The sequence below is a fragment of the Candoia aspera genome, chromosome 4 (genome assembly GCF_035149785.1).
Source record: "Candoia aspera isolate rCanAsp1 chromosome 4, rCanAsp1.hap2, whole genome shotgun sequence".
NCBI classification, from domain to species: Eukaryota; Metazoa; Chordata; class Lepidosauria; order Squamata; family Boidae; genus Candoia; species Candoia aspera.
In genome coordinates, this window is record NC_086156.1 from 111,105,938 (window position 1) to 111,123,192 (window position 17,255).

Here is a 17,255-nt window from a genome sequence, read left to right on the forward strand (position 1 = left end):
GACTCACAATCCCCCCCCCCAAAAAAGTTGGAAACTTCTGTTTAATATTGATCAGTCCCTAGAATAACAGACAGGATTTTGTTCTGGCCCTAGCAAAGTAGCCAGGGAATCAGGACACACGCTCTTCCAACAAGTGATGATAACCAGGCTTAAAATTACAAATATTTCCATAACTTCATTGCCTCTTATGACAAACAGAATGCAATGGGAAGTAGAACTAACACAGATGAGAAGACACTGCATGCCCATTATTGGTGTGATGCAACTTTCTATGTGTTTTCCAAGCTTTTCAGATCTCAGCTAATATTTCTGAGCAATGTCTGTTTTGATTGTAGATCTTCCTGATTCAGAACCTTCTGTCTACCAGCTGAAGGCCAGCAAAGGATCAGACAACCCGACTGCTTGCCTTATTACTGATTACTCACCTGGTCCCATCAATGTGAGGATTAACAAAAGAGATTCAGAACCTGAATCAATCAATGGCTCTGTTGTTGTTGTGAAAGAAGGTGACAATAAAGAATCGGCCAGCCTTGGGGTTGTCCGTTGGGGCAAAGATGACAAGCAATTTCATTGCTCTGCTACTTATAAAGACAAAACCTATGAAGCTGGAGAAGGTAAATAAGAGAATGAAAATACTTGTATTCACATTGAATTGATATCTAAAATACATCTTTCTTCTTCCAATCCAGTTTGGAGACCAATGATAGTTGTTTTTGGTATGGTTCTTGAGGGCTATTTGAATATATTTTGACATCTACCTTCTCCTTCAGAAAAGTCTATGATCACTTGGACCAGCAGACTTCCAAACTGTTTTGCAGAAAAAGGGGGAACAAACAGGGTTTCTCACAGTTTATTGGGATGTATGTTTGTTATATATTTAAACTGCCCAAAATCCTTATATATCCACATGTTGCCGTGTGATTGATTGAGATGATAGATAGATAGACAGACAGACAGACAGACAGACAGATTTTTTTTAAAAAATCAGTTCAAAAAGATATAATTTACTCTTCAGGTAAAAAGATAGCTGCAAATAGTAAAGATAACACACAGTGGAATAATATTCAATAACTCTCAAATGGTTTCTGAAGTGCTTGGGGAAATAAGTCTTAACCTAGCCTTCAGAAGACCATTACAAAGGCATCAGGTGAGCTTATCTGCTGAAGATATTCTGGAAATGAGGTGTCACCACTAAAAAGTCCCTTTCTTTCAAGCCTGACTCATTACGTAAAGCAAAAAGGTCCTCTGATGGACATCTTAATTCCAGGCACATAAATATAAAGGTTGTTCCCTCCTGTGGCCTGGCTGTAGGACATCTGTTTTATTCTTGTACTGGGGAAAGAAGAAATCCAAACTCCAGAATTCTGTCTTGTTTTTTTATCATAATCATAATCATTAATGAATTGTTGTTGTTGTTGTTACAGAGAAGGATACATGTTCAGAAAATAAACTGTCCGGCACTCCAGATTTTGAAACAGGTATGTCCACTGAGGGTAAAAGCTCAACATCAATGAGAACAAGATGGAATAAAAGCAGAATGTTGGGTTAAGACCTGCAAAGGTGTCTGCAGTGGGGTTTGGGGGGCTCAAAAAAGTCGAGATGGCAACTGTGAATGCCAGATCTAAGCCCCGCCCCTTATTTATATGTGTTGCATGCCCAACACACATAAAGAAGACATTTTGATTGTGTGTGGCAGACATTGTGATTATTTTTACCCACAGCCCTCCACTGCAGAATAGTCTTCTGAACATGCAAGAACGCACTTCCTTGCCAAGGGTATATTAATAATCAAGGCAGGGTATAACTGCCTTGGGGGTTGACGGGCATAGGGGCCCTGGGCTACCCTTGCCTTACACGTTCAGTAGACTTGGTCACATGGGGCCCTCATAGAACCCATAATGGAGGAGGGATGCCGAAAAACAAAGGACCCTGTCCCTGCTGCTGCTCCTGAATCATTTCTGCCTGCCACCAACCTTTGTTCTTTCTTCACATCATCTGGATCGACAGGAAGTGGAGCAAGGAAGGGTTGGAGTGGGTGGTGCAAGTGAAGATTGTCGAAGCTCTGCCAGATTCTGAACCCGGCTTGGGCGACAGGGTGTGACCCTCCTCTGTCTCTTGGGGTGTCTGTGTCAATGAATGATCTCTTTCACTACTCCCCCCACCACCTGAGAGATTGGCCTTGGGGCCCTAAGACCTATACCCTGTTCACCATTAACTTGTTTTTAAATTAGGGTTATCAGTTTGAAGACTGCATCCTCAACAAAAAATCAGACATTCAACCCTTTTCCATTAATAGGGGAAACAGAAGTTGTGACTGGGTTCATATTTTGAATCTGAGTTACTGTTTGTGGGCCTGTTTCACTTGTATTATTAAGCCACAAAGCATGGTTTACAATGGCTGGATTCATACTAGTAATCATAACCATTTAGGTACAGACTAGTTCCTCCATTACATCAAGCCACTTTGAACTATTATTTCTTGAAGAAAAGCGGCAGCTGGGTTTATACAATATGCGAAGTCCATATCTAACAAATTACCTTTCAGTTTAGCATGATGCATCAAGCCAGTCATTAACTGTTAAAAAGCACAGTCAAACATCAGTTGCCCAAGGCAAGCATCATAAGCAACAAATCCTAACAGCCACTGGGAAATCTTGATATTTATCTTCTTTTCTCTCTCTCTCTCTCTTTTTCTTTAGATGAAAATCTGAATCTTCTCTCTCTCACTGTATTGGGGCTGAGAGTGATTTTTTTCAAAAGCGTTGCTCTCAACTTGTTACTCACCTACAGTGCGTGGTCAAGATGAGGTAAGCAGATCTTTTAGGGCAGGGGACAGACCTGCTTAACGAGTTTTGATTTTGGCAATTTAGCCAGGAAAGATGTTTTATGATAAAACTGTACTTGAGCCAGAAGAAAGAACTCAGTAAAATATAAGTTCAACTTGCTCTGGGTTGAACTCTTTTTTTTTTTTTAATTCACGAACATCTCTGATTTGCTTTTCTGTCATGAGAGTGCAAACAATTTGGATCAGACTTTCTTAGTTAAAACACTGCTTTTAACTGGAGTAAACCTGGGAGATTTCGCTTGAAAAGGCAATTTCTTTCTCCAGCTCCCATAGGTACAATGCTTTTAACCAATACTCAGGCAGATATACGTCGCAAAATCATGATGCACTCATACATTCACCCATCTCAGTGTTCCCTTTCTTTTTGTGTGTGCAGCATTTTGATAAAATAGTTCGGGGGTAAATTCACAGAGGAAAAAAGCTTCACCACCTCTGGGGGATATTTTCCTGATCTGAATGTCTTTTCAGAAGCAAAGCCTTCTTATAATCTAGTACCTATGCTGAACAATGAAACAACTTCAGCAAAGTTCTCCACCTCTTCCTGAGAAATTCACCTGTTATGAGTATGGATGGTGAGCAGGAGGGCGCCCCTATCCAGGGGGAAAATGCATGCGTAGTGAAGAGGCTTTGAACTGTCATTCAAAGAAACCCAGAACAGACCAGCCTTGAGTTTCGGGGTTTATCTGTCTGGGTTTTCCCACTCTCCTTCAGTTTGGTAGGATTTTCTGTCTACTAGAGCAGTTAAATATACAGTAGAGACAATTTCCTCATCTCAGTGTGGTCTTTGCTTAAGCCAGGACATCACCTTTCCTAAAGTCTAAGATGTTCCTAAGATGTTTCTTGGATGTTCTCATTCATTACTTACATCAGTCCCTTCCAGCATGGCCATTAATGATGGGAAATACAATCCAAAGTTACCTATAGAGTATCAGGAGTTAAAGAAGGCTTTTCAGATTTTATTTACACACATACACACCCACACATCTGTTGTAATAAAGGATAATGAAGGAGAAGCACCATCCTTGAGTGGAGCTATAAAACTATAGCTATAAAACTTCTAGACTATAGGTGTGTGTGTGTGAGTGTGTGTGTGTGTGTGTTTCTGGTCCTTAAAAGCCATTGGCTTAAAACTAACTCAACCAATTTGGGTTCCCATTGATCCTGGTTGCTAACAGCCACCACTAGGCTGGCCTTCCCCAATCTGGACCTTTTGGTAGGGTTCGATGAAAGTTGAAATCTATTATATCTGGAATGATTGGAGGGCCCAGTAAGGCTCTCACAAGGTTTTAATGGGACCTTTAAACTAAATATAATCTCATGGTAATATAAACCAAATCTAAATTTCATGGCAAATTGTCAGCCTTTTGATGTTTGTAAATGGTCTGTGTTTGGGACAATGGGCACTACCATAATTCTCTCAGATAACCAGAAATGTCTCTTATTTCCTCTTCCTGTTTAGAAATGAGAGAAAAATGGGGACCATAACTGGAACATTGTGGAAGAAACACCTACCCCATTATTTCTTCACCGGGGAGCAAACAGCAAAAAAGCAGGACTTCTATATTTGACTGGACAGAACCATGCTACAGCTTTCCTGCTTTCCTTCCCAGCTTTTTATTCCAAAATCAAACAGCTTCATTTTTTGAATGTTTTGTGGTAAAGCCTTTAAAGCACAAATATCTAGAAAGCTTATCAGTCCAAATTCTTGCACTGTTCTAATGTATTATACTATCTTCTGAATATTATCTGTCAAAACATTTACTGTGTAATTGTTGTTGTTTATTCGTTTAGTCGCTTCCGACTCTTCGTGACTTCATGGACCAGCCCACGCCAGAGCTTCCTGTCGGTCGTCAACACCCCCAGCTCCCCCAGGGACGAGTCCGTCACCTCTAGAATATCATCCATCCACCTTGCCCTTGGTCGGCCCCTCTTCCTTTTGCCATCCACTCTCCCTAGCATCAGCATCTTCTCCAGGGTCCCCTGTCTTCTCCTTATGTGGCCAAAGTATTTCAGTTTTGCCTTTAATATCATTCCCTCAAATGAGCAACCTGGCTTGATTCCCTGGAGGATGGACTGGTTGGATCTTCTTGCAGTCCAAGGCACTCTCAGAATTTTCCTCCAACACCACAGTTCAAAAGCATCGATCTTCCTTCGCTCAGCCTTCCTTATGGTCCAGCTCTCGCAGCCATATGTTACTACAGGGAACACCATTGCTTTAACTATGCGGGCCTTTGTTGTCAGTGTGATGTCTCTGCTCTTAACTATTTTATCGAGATTTGTCATTGCTCTTCTCCCAAGGATTAAGCGTCTTCTGATTTCCTGACTGCAGTCAGCATCTGCAGTAATCTTTGCACCTAGGAATACAAAGTCTTTCACTGCTTCTACATTTTCTCCCTCTATTTGCCAGTTATCAATCAAGCTGGTTGCCATAATCTTGGTTATTTTGAGGTTTAGCTGCAAACCAGCTTTTGCACTTTCTTCTTTCACCTTCATCATAAGGCTCCTCAGTTCCTCTTCACTTTCAGCCATCAAAGTGGTATCATCTGCATATCTGAGATTGTTAATGTTTCTTCCAGCAATTTTAACTCCAGCCTTGGATTCCTCAAGCCCAGCTTGTCGCATGATGTGTTCTGCATACAAGTTGAATAGGTAGGGTGAGAGTATACAGCCCTGCCATACTCCTTTCCCAATCTTAAACCAGTCTGTTGTTCCGTGGTCTGTTCTTACTGTTGCTACTTGGTCGTTATACAGATTCTTCAGGAGGCATACAAGATGACTTGGTATCCCCATACCACTAAGAACTTGCCACAATTTGTTATGGTCCACACAGTCAAAGGCTTTAGAATAGTCAATAAAACAGAAATAGATGTTTTTCTGAAACTCCCTGGCTTTTTCCATTATCCAGCGGATATTGGCAATTTGGTCTCTAGTTCCTCTGCCTTTTCTAAACCCAGCTTGTACGTCTGGCAATTCTCGCTCCATGAACTGCTGAAGTCTACCTTGCAGGATCTTGAGCATTACCTTACTGGCATGTGAAATGAGTGCCACTGTTCGATAGTTTGAACATTCTTTAGTGTTTCCCTTTTTTGGTATGGGGATATAAGTTGATTTTTTCCAGTCTGATGGCCATTCTTGTGTTTTCCAAATTTGCTGGCATATAGCATGCATTACCTTGACAGCATCATCTCGCAAGATTTTGAACAGTTCAGCTGGGATGCCGTCGTCTCCTGTTGCCTTGTTATTAGCAATGCTTCTTAAGGCCCACTCAACCTCACTCTTCAGGATGTCTGGCTCTAGCTCACCGACCACACTGTCAAAGCTATCCCCGATATTGTTATCCTTCCTATACAGGTCTTCTGTATATTCTTGCCACCTTTTCTTGATCTCTTCTTCTTCTGTTAGGTCCTTGCCATCTTTGTTTTTGATCATACCCATTTTTGCCTGGAATTTACCTCCAATGTTTCTAATTTTCTGGAAGAGGTCTCTTGTCCTTCCTATTCTATTGTCTTCTTCCACTTCCGCGCATTGCTTGTTTAAAAATAATTCCTTATCTCTTCTGGCTAACCTCTGGAATTTTGCATTTAATTGGGCATATCTCCCCCTATCACTGTTGCCTTTTGCTTTCCTTCTTTCTTGGGCTACTTCTAGTGTCTCAGCAGACAGCCATTTTGCCTTCTTGGTTTTCTCTTTCTTTGGGATGTATTTTGTTGCCGCCTCCTGAACAATGCTGCCAACTTCTGTCCAGAGTTCTTCCGGGACCCTATCTACTAAGTCCAGTCCCTTAAATCGATTCTTCACCTCCACTGCATATTCCTTAGGAATATTAGTGAGCTCATATCTAGCTGATCTGTGGGTCTTCCCTAATCTCTTTAGTCTGATCCTAAATTGTGCAAGAAGAAGTTCGTGATCTGAACTACAGTCAGCTCCAGGCCTTGTTTTTACCGACTGTACAGATGTCCGCCACCTTTGGCTGCAAAGGATGTAATCAATCTGATTTCGGTGTTGTCCATCTGGTGAAGTCCATGTATAAAGCCGTCTCTTAGGTTGTTGGAAGAGAGTGTTTGTTATGCAGAGTGAATTGTCTTGGCAAAATTCTATCAGCCTGTGTCCTGCTTCATTTTGTTCTCCCAGGCCATACTTACCTGTAATTCGAGGTGTCATTTGACTGCCCACCTTAGCATTCCAGTCTCCTGTGATGAAAATAACATCTCTTTTAGGCGTGTTGTCCAGTAGGTGCTGCAGATCCTCATAGAACTGCTCTACTTCAGCTTCTTCAGCATTTGTGGTTGGGGCGTATATTTGGATCACTGTGATGTTAGATGGCTTGCCCTGAATTCGAATTGAGATCATTCTATCATTTTTTGGGTTGTATCCAAGCACTGCTTTAGCCACTTTACTATTAATTATGAAGGCTACTCCATTTCTTCTGTGGTCCTCTTGTCCGCAGTAGTAGATCTGGTGGTCATTTGATGTGAAGTGGCCCATTCCAGTCCATTTCAGTTCACTGACGCCCAGAATGTCTATCTTTAATCTTGACATCTCACCAATAACCACATCCAATTTGCCCTGGCTCATAGATCTTACATTCCAGGTTCCGATGGTGTGTTGATCCTTAGAACATCGGATTCGCCGTTCACCACCAGCACCGTCGGCCGCTAGCCGTCCTTTCGGCTTTGAGCTAGCTGCGTCATCACGTCTGGGGCTAGTTGAGCTCATCCTCTGTTCCTCCCCAGTAGCATTTTGACCATCTTCCGACCTGGGGGTCTCATCTTCCGATGGTATACCGACATATCTCTGGTTGTACTGATCCATTTAGTTTTCACGGCAAGAATACTGGGGTGGGTTGCCATTACCTTCCCCAGGGATCGCATTTAGTCTGACCTCTCTGTCATGACCTTCCCGTCTTGGGTGGCCCTTCACGGTTTAGCTCATGGCATCATTGAGGTGCTCAAGCTCCAGCACCACGACAAGGTAACGATCCTTTGCTGAAGTTACTGTGTAATAAAGATGCATATTTGAATGACTATGTGAATGGCTCATGCTTTACTATCATTATTACCATTTCCCCATTCCTCAACAACAAAATAAACCCTCAGAATGGCTTACAAAGATTAGTAATAATATATTGCAGATCCATAAGACAGATAACGTTCCATAATGTTCTTTACCTTCTTTATATGAGTGAGCCCAGCCTTTATGGTCCTGTGTGTCAACCCACTCATATTCTCTTTGTCTTGATGTTCTTCCTGGATAGCAAAGCCAGCAAGTTAGGAACCTGCACTTTTTAAAAATGTAAAAGTTGGGTATTTCCCTGAGGATCGCAGGCTTCTTAGAGTTATTGCCTGCCATGGAATTTTATTTCAACTTTATATCTGTGCATCTAACCACAGGTTTTGCTTTTACAAGAATTGCATACTGGATAAGTCATGTTGGCTTTCTCATCTTATTGAGTTCACCATCTTCTTCTTTGTTTTAAATGAAGTTCTTGTGTCTTTGAACATCTGAAAAGAGGTAGAAGTTACACAGGCAATTTTTGTAATATGGACACCTAAAATATTCCAATCTGCTGTTAAAAGAACAGAGGATAGGCTCTGAAAACAGTCCTGCTAGAACTCTTTGAAGACTGGGCCAACAATTCTGTTCTATCAGGTGGACCAAAGAGCAAACTCAGTGTAAGGCTGTTTACTGTGTTGATATCACAATATCGTACGTTTTAACAAAAAATGCTGGAAATATCTCAGCCAGAACATTCTTTTTTTAAAAAATAATAATAATCCCCAAGTGCCAGGGCTCATTCAGCTGGGCTTAGTCAACAACGAAGCTACACTACTGCATTTGATTCCATTGCTTTAAAACAGCGTTTCTCAACCTTGGCAACTTTAAGATGTGTGGATTTCAACTCCCAGAATTCCCCAGGGAATTCTGGGAGTTGAAATCCACACATCTTAAAGTTGCCAAGGTTGAGAAACACTGTTTTAAAAGTTGCAACGCTTGAAGAATTATACCAAAACTTTTATCAATAATATTATTGGAGTTGTTATCAACCAGGTATTTTACATTCACGTCTAGAAACCCTTTTTGATTAGGACTTCTCGCATTAGCTTTCTAATCTTGGTACCAAATCAGGATAAATAAGTAGGAGAGATTCTAGAAAGCCTACTCAGGACTGATTCATACAAAATTCCATTACCACCTACACAGAGGCTTGCCTAAGAGCAGGAAGAAAAAAAACCCCACATCATTATGGTTTCGTTTTCCCAGAACAAACTATATTGTATTCAATTCAGACTAAACTGCATTCAAGCTGAGAATACCAGTAAACGATGATGAACTTTTTTCCTGTCTAGTCTTCTACACGTAAGGGAGTTTCTTGAACCTGCTCTTCAGATCTGTTAGATTTTAATGTATCTCTTGCTAATATTGGCTAGGAATTATGCTAGTTGAACTCTCCCATATTGGGAAGACTCTGGATTGAGAAAGGCTGATCTAACAAGGCTATCTTTTTTGTAAGTCCCACAAGGTTCAATGTCTCTTATTTCTCAGATGAGGATACTGTTGCAGTTTATATATAACTGTATAAGTATTCTTTCCTGGAATTTATTAAATTGTAGGGGAAGAGTTGTGTGGGTGTTTCTTAATTTATGAGAAATAAGAGTCTGTGGCCTTCCAAACCTACCACCCAAAGTCATGGGAAGCAAGAACTCCACTTTATTCTAAATTAGTTATAGCTCCTCTGAAGTACTGGATGTGAAGTACTGGATGTGATCCTAGCTGCCACTTTTCATGAAGCTATAGACCAGTGTTTCTCAACCTTGGCAATTTTAAGATGTGTGGACTTTGACTCCCAGAATTCTCCAGCCAGCTAACCCTAACCCTAATGCTGGCTGGGGAATTCTGGGAGTTGAAGTCCACAATCTCAAAGTTGCCACAGTTGAGAAACACTGTTATAGACAAACTGAAATAAGTCAGAGGCAGTCACTGAAAATGGTCACTGTTATGAAAAAGGTGAAACAAAGGAGGTAAATTTAGACTGAAGAGCATTGAAATAAAAATGATACACTGCAAGACAATTCTGGAGGGAACAGTTTAAGAATGGAAGAAATGGATCAGCAAGAGTGGTGGGATTCACTTAACTGGATGTCTTTCATCAGATGTTGGCCAGCCATGTTAAGATAGTCTATCACTTGATATTGGGCAAGGGTCTGGCTTATAACAGTTGTGCAGGGAAAGTAAGATTTCCTTTCCCTTGGCTCACAGAGCAATTTCTAAGAAGTATGCATCCAATTTTATGGATTAAAAAAAGACCAGACATAAAAACTTCAGAATTTTTATTAGGGTATGTTAAAAGGAGGAGCCTGACACAGCAACATTTCAAGAGTGAGAAGATTCTTGGTTTGAACTGTCTCCTTTCTGAATGCTGAAGTACAGAAACCATCTTGTTCAAGTGGTTATCTGAAAGATGGCGTTGCTTCTGTTATAGAATAATCCTGCATTTTCTCAGGTACCACAATGGAATTAAAGCATGCCTTAGGATGTAAACTGAGCCAAAGCTTGGCTCTGAAGAGAACTTGATTTGGCCTGAGTAACAGGAATTAGAACTGGGATATGCAACAGAGCAGAGTTTCACTTGGGGGTGAATGGGTTCGGCTTTGATGTTCAGCCCTCCAAGATGGAAAGCAAAGAATTTACCCAGTTTCTCTGATATCTTAATGCAGAGGGACTATTTTTAACATCCTTCAACAGGTGTTCTTTCAACCCCCACCTCTGCCCCAATTTATATTTAAGGTTTAAAAATATCATCTCAGCACAATTCACCCCAGCAGGAAATAAACAAGAGCAGGAAGTGGAAAAGGCGCAGGTCTTAAATGGGTCAAAGCCAACCCATCTGACACTTCCATGACGTCAGGAGCGCAGAAGTTGATCTGGGCCATCTTTTGAAGCTCTTCCCGCAGAGACCGCTTCCTCTAGAAAAGTTGTTTTTCAACATGGTGGGGAGTTAACAAAGAGCCGGCACGTGCCAGAGCTCAGGCGGAAAACCGGAGTGGGGAGAACGTTATACCTCAAGTTGAGGTCTAGGCTGCTCCTCTGAGTCAAGGTGAAAGACCACAAAACTGCTAGTCCTCCAGGTGCAAAAAGGGGAGACATGCAGCTAAGTATATCGCCAGCAAAAGGCCTGCAAAAACTAAGAATAACTTTGTGGTTGTTCCATTTGTGGGTAACTTAGAACAAAAGACTGGGGCAAAGAGAGCCCTTGTGCACCCCCTGAGGGGATCTAGTCTACTAAAGTTAGCCAAATAATTTTCTGTGACCAGAATATGTTAATTCTCCCTGCTCAGATAGCAAGGATCCAGTGATCTCTGGGTGCAGATGCCAAAACATGTTATCGGAGTGAAAAGCATTTGCTGAAGTTCAGTATTTAAGGAAAAAGAGCTGGATGGCTTTATGGAATGTGGGACCTTCGGGCAGTCAACACATTAGCAGTCCAGACTCCTGCACAGCTGTATCACACACATTGCACAAAACTGACACAGTCTGCCTGTCTGGAGTTTTACACTATGTGAATCCTGTTATTATACCCTGGGAACCATGGTTTATCACTTAGCATACACTGAAAAATCAGTTAACTGTGGCAGGTTAAATAAGCCATGGCACACTGCAATGTGTGAACTCTTGAATTGTTCTGCAACTTCGTATCTGGAAAGCCTTGCAGCATCGGGGTAAGGCTTGACCTGGAATAGGTCAATGTGCACGCAGGGCACTTAAATTCCCATCCATTTGTCCTCAGTTGCCAGTGACCTTTGACCATGCATCCTTCCAGATGTTGCTGACTGTCAAGCCCCAGCAAGCTCAGCCGGAGTTGTAATTGAGCAGTGCTAGGAAACCCATAGCTTCCCATTCTAGAAAGGCTAAAATCCTCTCCTTTCTCTTAAAGACACCTAAAATAGCAAACTGACATATCCAGGAGTGGCATGGAGATGCATTGGTGTATGAATCTACTTGAAACACTCCTGACTATATATACACTTCAAAACATATCTGGCAGGAACAAACATTGAAATATGGAGCTTTTGCTTTTAAAGTAAAAGTTGTATTACTTGGGTCTGCTTGCGGCCTAAGTCCAACTCCCATCATTCCTGACCACTGGTTATGCTGGATGGCTTAACAGCATATGGGTCCCACTCTCTCTGTATAATTTAGATCTTCCCTTAACTCATGCCTAAAGGTCTCTGGTTTCCTACAAAAACAAGTTTTGAAATATCCTTCCAAATGGAAACCAGCCAGATCACGTATTTTGCGGCCCGTTGATTGATGTGAATATCTGAGATGGTGCAAATACATGGGTATCTTAGATAACATGACTCTGAAAATCTGGCATGTCAAAAATAGAAAGATTTGTCAAAATCTGATAAAGCTTGGAGAGGAGTTAGTTTAACATATGACGTGGGATCACACACATTTAGTACCTTCTTGTGAAGACCATACTATGCAGCCTGCTTGAAATTTGAAGTAGCACGCAGCTTACGACATGTGAGATTTGAATGCATTTTTAACGTATTTGTTTGCCACTTTATCTAGCCTTGCACAATTATGTCAAGGCTAGTGAATTTTAGTATAGGAAGCTGAAAAACGATGGGCAGAAGCAGAACTGTGTTACCTTGTGAAAACTGTGCTGCTCTTGGTACATCTGAAGAACTTAGCAATCCTCTATCCACATGTAAAATAGTGAAGAAAAATGTCTGACAATGTAGTTATTCAGAACCAACATCAGATGGCAGCAAAATAAAGGGGAAAGTGATGAAATGTTAGCATTGTCAACATTGTAAAAACCATCCCCTATGTCTAGAACAAAGTACACAATAGATTGGGAAGAAATAAATGCATATTCAGTTGGCTACAGAGTGAATGGGCCCAGGGAAATAAGCATCTTAAACATGTCCCATTCTCTTTCCTGCAAGTCCAGAAGCACACAAGCTCTTCTGTTCTGATAATTCAAGTCAGCTTTCCCCAACCTGGAAACACCAGATGTACTGAACCTCAACCAAAAACCATGCTGGGGGATCAGAGGAGTTGAAGAACAGTAAATCTGGGAAAGCATCAGGTTAAAAATAATTATTAATTATCTGGTTCTTGTAGATAAGCAGGACAAAGATGAGTAAAATGTGCAAACACCAGAGAATTCCACCATTAGGGATGTGGAATTAAAAGCAGGAAAATAGCCCAGTCAATGGTGCTTCACTGATAAAAGGTGGATGATGGGGTACATGTGTCTGACTAAAATACATTCAAGAATTCTTGGTCACACTCTGCCTTTCCAAAGACACATCCCAAACAACAACATAATGGAGATTTTCTGAAATATCCTTCATAAATGTGAAGATACAGAAGCATCATCCGTCCAAACCCTGCCACATCGATGTAGTTTTCTATCTGTTGGGGGGGACAGAAGTTCCAAACACATGACAGAAGAAGTAACAAAAGGGAATTTATTGAGACATAAAAGGCAATAGCCAACTCCTTCAGCTCAGAATGATATTGCCAAACAGAATTCATTTACTGTGAAAAGATGAGATGTATTTGAGAATCTCACTAGAGATACTTTAACTGAAGTATGAGAATATGGAAAGACTTCAAAGAAGAAGTAACAAAAGGGAATTTATTGGGACATAAATGGCAATAGCCAACCATTTTGATCCTCAGACTATTTCCCATTAGGAGACAAACTGGAGTCTGTGATGTTGTTGGGCAGTCTTCAGCAAAACAGAGGGCAGTCTTCAGCAAAAAGAAAAGTCCGGGCTAGGGCTACAAGAGAAAATGAAGGTACAATTACTTTCAAGGCGTGAGTATCCTGTTTGCTGTAGCAACACTACTGTGCACTTAGTTACAAATTCAACCACATATTAATCTTCCTTGGTTCATGATCAGGCAATCTGTTCTTTCCTCTTCTCTCTAGTCTGCCTAAAGAAAATTTTGGAGCTTCCCACTCACAGCCATAAACCTCAAATTCTACACCTCATATGAAAGCAGTGACTGACACCATCAACTCAATGTGCAGAACTTTATTTTGGAAATGCCACACAAGGCATGACCTCACAATATGTCCCACAAAGGCCAGATGCATTATTTGCTTGAGGATAAGCAACAGAGAAAAGCCAAATCGAGGGGAACTGACTTAACCACATCCCCATGTGCTAACTACATGATGTACTAATATTATATCCAGCATCTGAAATCTCATGAGAAAAATCTGCCCTCTATATTAGAGAACATATGAGAGACTATAACAATGTCTTCTATAACATTTTCAAATTGGAACTGATCTAAGCACAAAACTTTTAAAAAATATTCTTCCTTGAGCACAGAACTGCCATTTCAAGCATGATATGGGTTGTTTTATTTGGGGGGCGTGGTGGAAAACTTTGGAGTGTTTGCACTCAGAAACAGAGCTGCTCTTTCCTTGAAACACTTCCAAGTTGCTCAATGTGGCAGGTTTCCCACTTAAGACAGCAACAGTTTGGCATCCAAAGGGGAACATTTCACAAAGTTGCACTCTCAAAATGGCTCAGATCAAAAGATTTTTGCAACTTCTTATTTCTACTAGCAAATCTTTTTTCCTGAAAAAAATCCCCCATGTCACAGAGGTGTACATACCTCCTTCATCAGCCTACAAAGTTTATGACGACAAGATGTAGGATGGTACTAGCAAAGAGGAAGTCTGCAAAGGCCCGTTCTGGTGAGATTCCTTGAAATTCTCCCTTGTTCTGTGGGTTGATTTGAATCCTCAAGCAAACTAAAGAAAGAAGGGGAAAAAAACACATTGTTGTAATGGATCATTCAAGGAAAAATATCAGAAGAGGATTGAATGAGAAATGGTCCAATTAAACATAACAACCTTAAATTAGCTTTAGCATTGCAAGAAAGATAGCTGATCTATTAAGGAGTTTGTTGTATCACAATACAAATTAAGGTACACTGTACTTAAAGTAGTTTCTTTGAAATCTTTCCGTATTCTCATACTTCAAATTAAAATCTGTCTAGTGAGATTCTCAAATACATCTCATCCTTCCACAGTAAATGAATTGTGTTTGGCAAACCTGATAGGGAAGCTGCCCTATCAGGTTTGATATATGCCCTCCCCACCAAAAAAAAAAAAGGCAAATGCTCTGAACATGCACATACAGCCACTCCCTGTTTATTATGTTATCTCACGAAGCAGGGTTGAGCCATGGCCAATGATAATAAGCTGCCTGCCTAAGTCCAAAGAGGGTCACCTTCTCCAAGTCACTGGAAAAAGTTCCATAGCATTCTTGGAAATCTCTTCACATCTGAGCTTCCTATTTTAAGGAAGATTTAGAGAAACTAGAATAGAGGCAGAAAAGGGCGACAGGGATGATGGAACACTGAGGGAATTGAGTGGTTTCAAGAACAGGTGATAGAGGAGAGGATATGACTTTTCTACTAATTGAAGGGGATCACACTAAAGAAAGACAAGGCTTGTTCTTTATCATTCGAAGTGGAATTGAGCAATATGAAACGCTTCCACCTCAAACTGGGTAGTTCAAACCTTACTGGAGCTACTCTGGCACTATCCAGACACTTCTGGAACTATTTCATTCTCAAAACATCCTTTTTTAGGATGGATCACACACACTCACACGAGGCAGGGTCATTCCAGAGACCGAAACCATTTTGAAATGGCTGGAAGAACACTAGAACCCCTCTGATAAGGTAAGAAGAGCTGTGGTACCAAAACATAGCATATCAGGTTGGAGACTTTTGGTGAAAGGTGAAAGGTGAAAGGTCCCCTGTGCCAGCACCGAGTCATGTCTGACCCTTTGGGGGGGACGCCGCTTTCGCAATGTTTTCTTGGCAGACTATAGAGCGGGGTGGTTTGCCATTGCCTTCCCCAGCAAGCTGGGTGCTCATTTGACTGACCTCGGAGGGATGGAAGGCTGAGTCGACTGAGCCGGCTACCCAGAGAGAATCCAGCTTCTGCTGGGATCGAACTCGGGTCGCAGGGAGAGTTTTAGCTGCAGTACTGCTGCCTACCCCTCTGCGCCACACGAGGCAACTTTTAGCAACCCCTAATTCGAAAGCACAAAACACTGAATAATGGAGTCAAGTTACTACCACAAGCATTCGAATAGTGGAACCAATGAGCCAGAGAGCTGTAGTGGGATCTCCTTTAGCTGATGCCTCCAGGCAGCCATCTGTCCAGGATGCATGAATCTGGGTTCGCAGCTGCCTGACTGCCTCTTTGCCCCCTTCCAACTCTGCCTTTCTAAGGAAGCAGCAGTGGAACAGCCACGAACACGGCTCCAGCTTTTCCAAATCTATCCTCTTCCAAATGGATTTGATCTCCAGGACCCTTCCAGCCAGTATGAGCAGCTGTCTGGGGAATTCTGGGAATTCTTCCGCTGGCCGGCAGAGGGAACTCTGAGGATTGCAGTCCCAAGGCCGAAAATCGAGTGAGTTTTGAATTGCCCATTGGGCGGGAAATGACTGTTGCCATGGCAAGCACAAGGCCCCGCTCCCGCCCTCTCACAGAGCTTCCTTCTGGAGGTTGCCACGGCGACTTGGAAACACCCGCCCCCCAATCATTGGAGCCCCGCCAATGGGGGGGAGGTTCGCGGTTACCGTGGCAACATCGGACCGTCGACTAGCCGCACGAAGGCAACGGCGCCGACGGGTTGCCAAGGCTACAGTCGCGCTTGCGCAAACACACTGGCCCTCCCCGGCGCAGTCAGAAAGCGCCTCACCGCCGAGGATGAAGCTGCCCACGGCCGAGATGAAGCCCGAGAGGAAGGAGTTGAAGGGGAAGGTGCCGACGCCGAGGCAGTAGCCGAACTGCAACGCCCCCGTTAGCATGACGTAGAGCAGATAGGCGTCCAGGACCTTCAGGCGGCTCGGCGTCCCGCTGCTGTACTCGGCCAGGAAGCGCCGCACCACGGAGCTCACCGAGCTCGCCCCGGCGCCGGACAACCCAGAAGCCGAACCCGACATAGCGACGGCGGCCTCGCTCTCCGGACTTCGCTTGCCGGAGTGGACGGAAGCGAGCAAAAGCTTCCGGGGTCGCGTTGGAGCCGCGCATGCGTACCCCGATGGTCGCGGCTCCTCGAAACTCTTACTTAGTGTGGGCAGACTGGCACGCATGCGTAGTTCATCAACATTTGGTCGGGGGCGCATGCGTAGGATAATAGATGATCCTAGAAGGGCTGTTGGCCAATGAGTTGCTTACAGCGCATGTGTAGTACAGTCATCTTTGTGCGTGCGCTCTTATTTTTGCCTCGGGAGGGAAAATGAATGACTATATGCTAACTGGATATTTGCTTTGAAGGAACTTAAAAAGAAATCTTTCATTCCTTTGGGCTTTAGGCCTCCTCCTAAACGAGGGGGTGGGGGTGGGGGTGGG

At 42.5% G+C, this 17,255-nt stretch overlaps 1 protein-coding gene and 1 gene segment (V, D, J or C); one reads left to right on the forward strand and one right to left on the reverse strand.

Annotated features, from left to right (window-relative positions):
* Nucleotides 1-4,609, forward strand: part of LOC134497077 (T-cell receptor alpha chain constant-like) — a 58,371-nt gene extending 53,762 nt beyond the window's left edge. The window contains 4 exon segments of the C gene segment in view: nt 336-614; nt 1,425-1,478; nt 2,700-2,807; nt 4,305-4,609. Of these exon segments, the coding sequence occupies nt 336-614; nt 1,425-1,478; nt 2,700-2,806 (440 nt within the window).
* Nucleotides 4,610-13,485: 8,876 nt separating this feature from the next.
* On the reverse strand, nt 13,486-16,912 carry DAD1 (defender against cell death 1). The gene is made up of 3 exons (XM_063303112.1): nt 16,603-16,912; nt 14,495-14,633; nt 13,486-13,645 (listed from the first exon to the last, which is right to left on the reverse strand). Exons 1-2 carry the CDS (start codon nt 16,844-16,846, stop codon nt 14,503-14,505), a joined length of 375 nt encoding a protein of 124 aa, XP_063159182.1. The 5' UTR covers nt 16,847-16,912; the 3' UTR covers nt 13,486-13,645; nt 14,495-14,502.
* Nucleotides 16,913-17,255: the final 343 nt, after the last annotated feature.

Bases quoted from the DNA above. Each gene is read 5' to 3' on its own strand.
- DAD1 (XM_063303112.1), bottom strand. From the start codon at position 16,846: ATGTCGGGTTCGGCTTCTGGGTTGTCCGGCGCCGGGGCGAGCTCGGTG. The intron at 14,634-16,602 runs GTGAGGCGCTTT...TTCTTTCTTTAG, and splicing joins GGGCAGCTTCATCCTCGGCG to TTTGCTTGAGGATTCAAATC.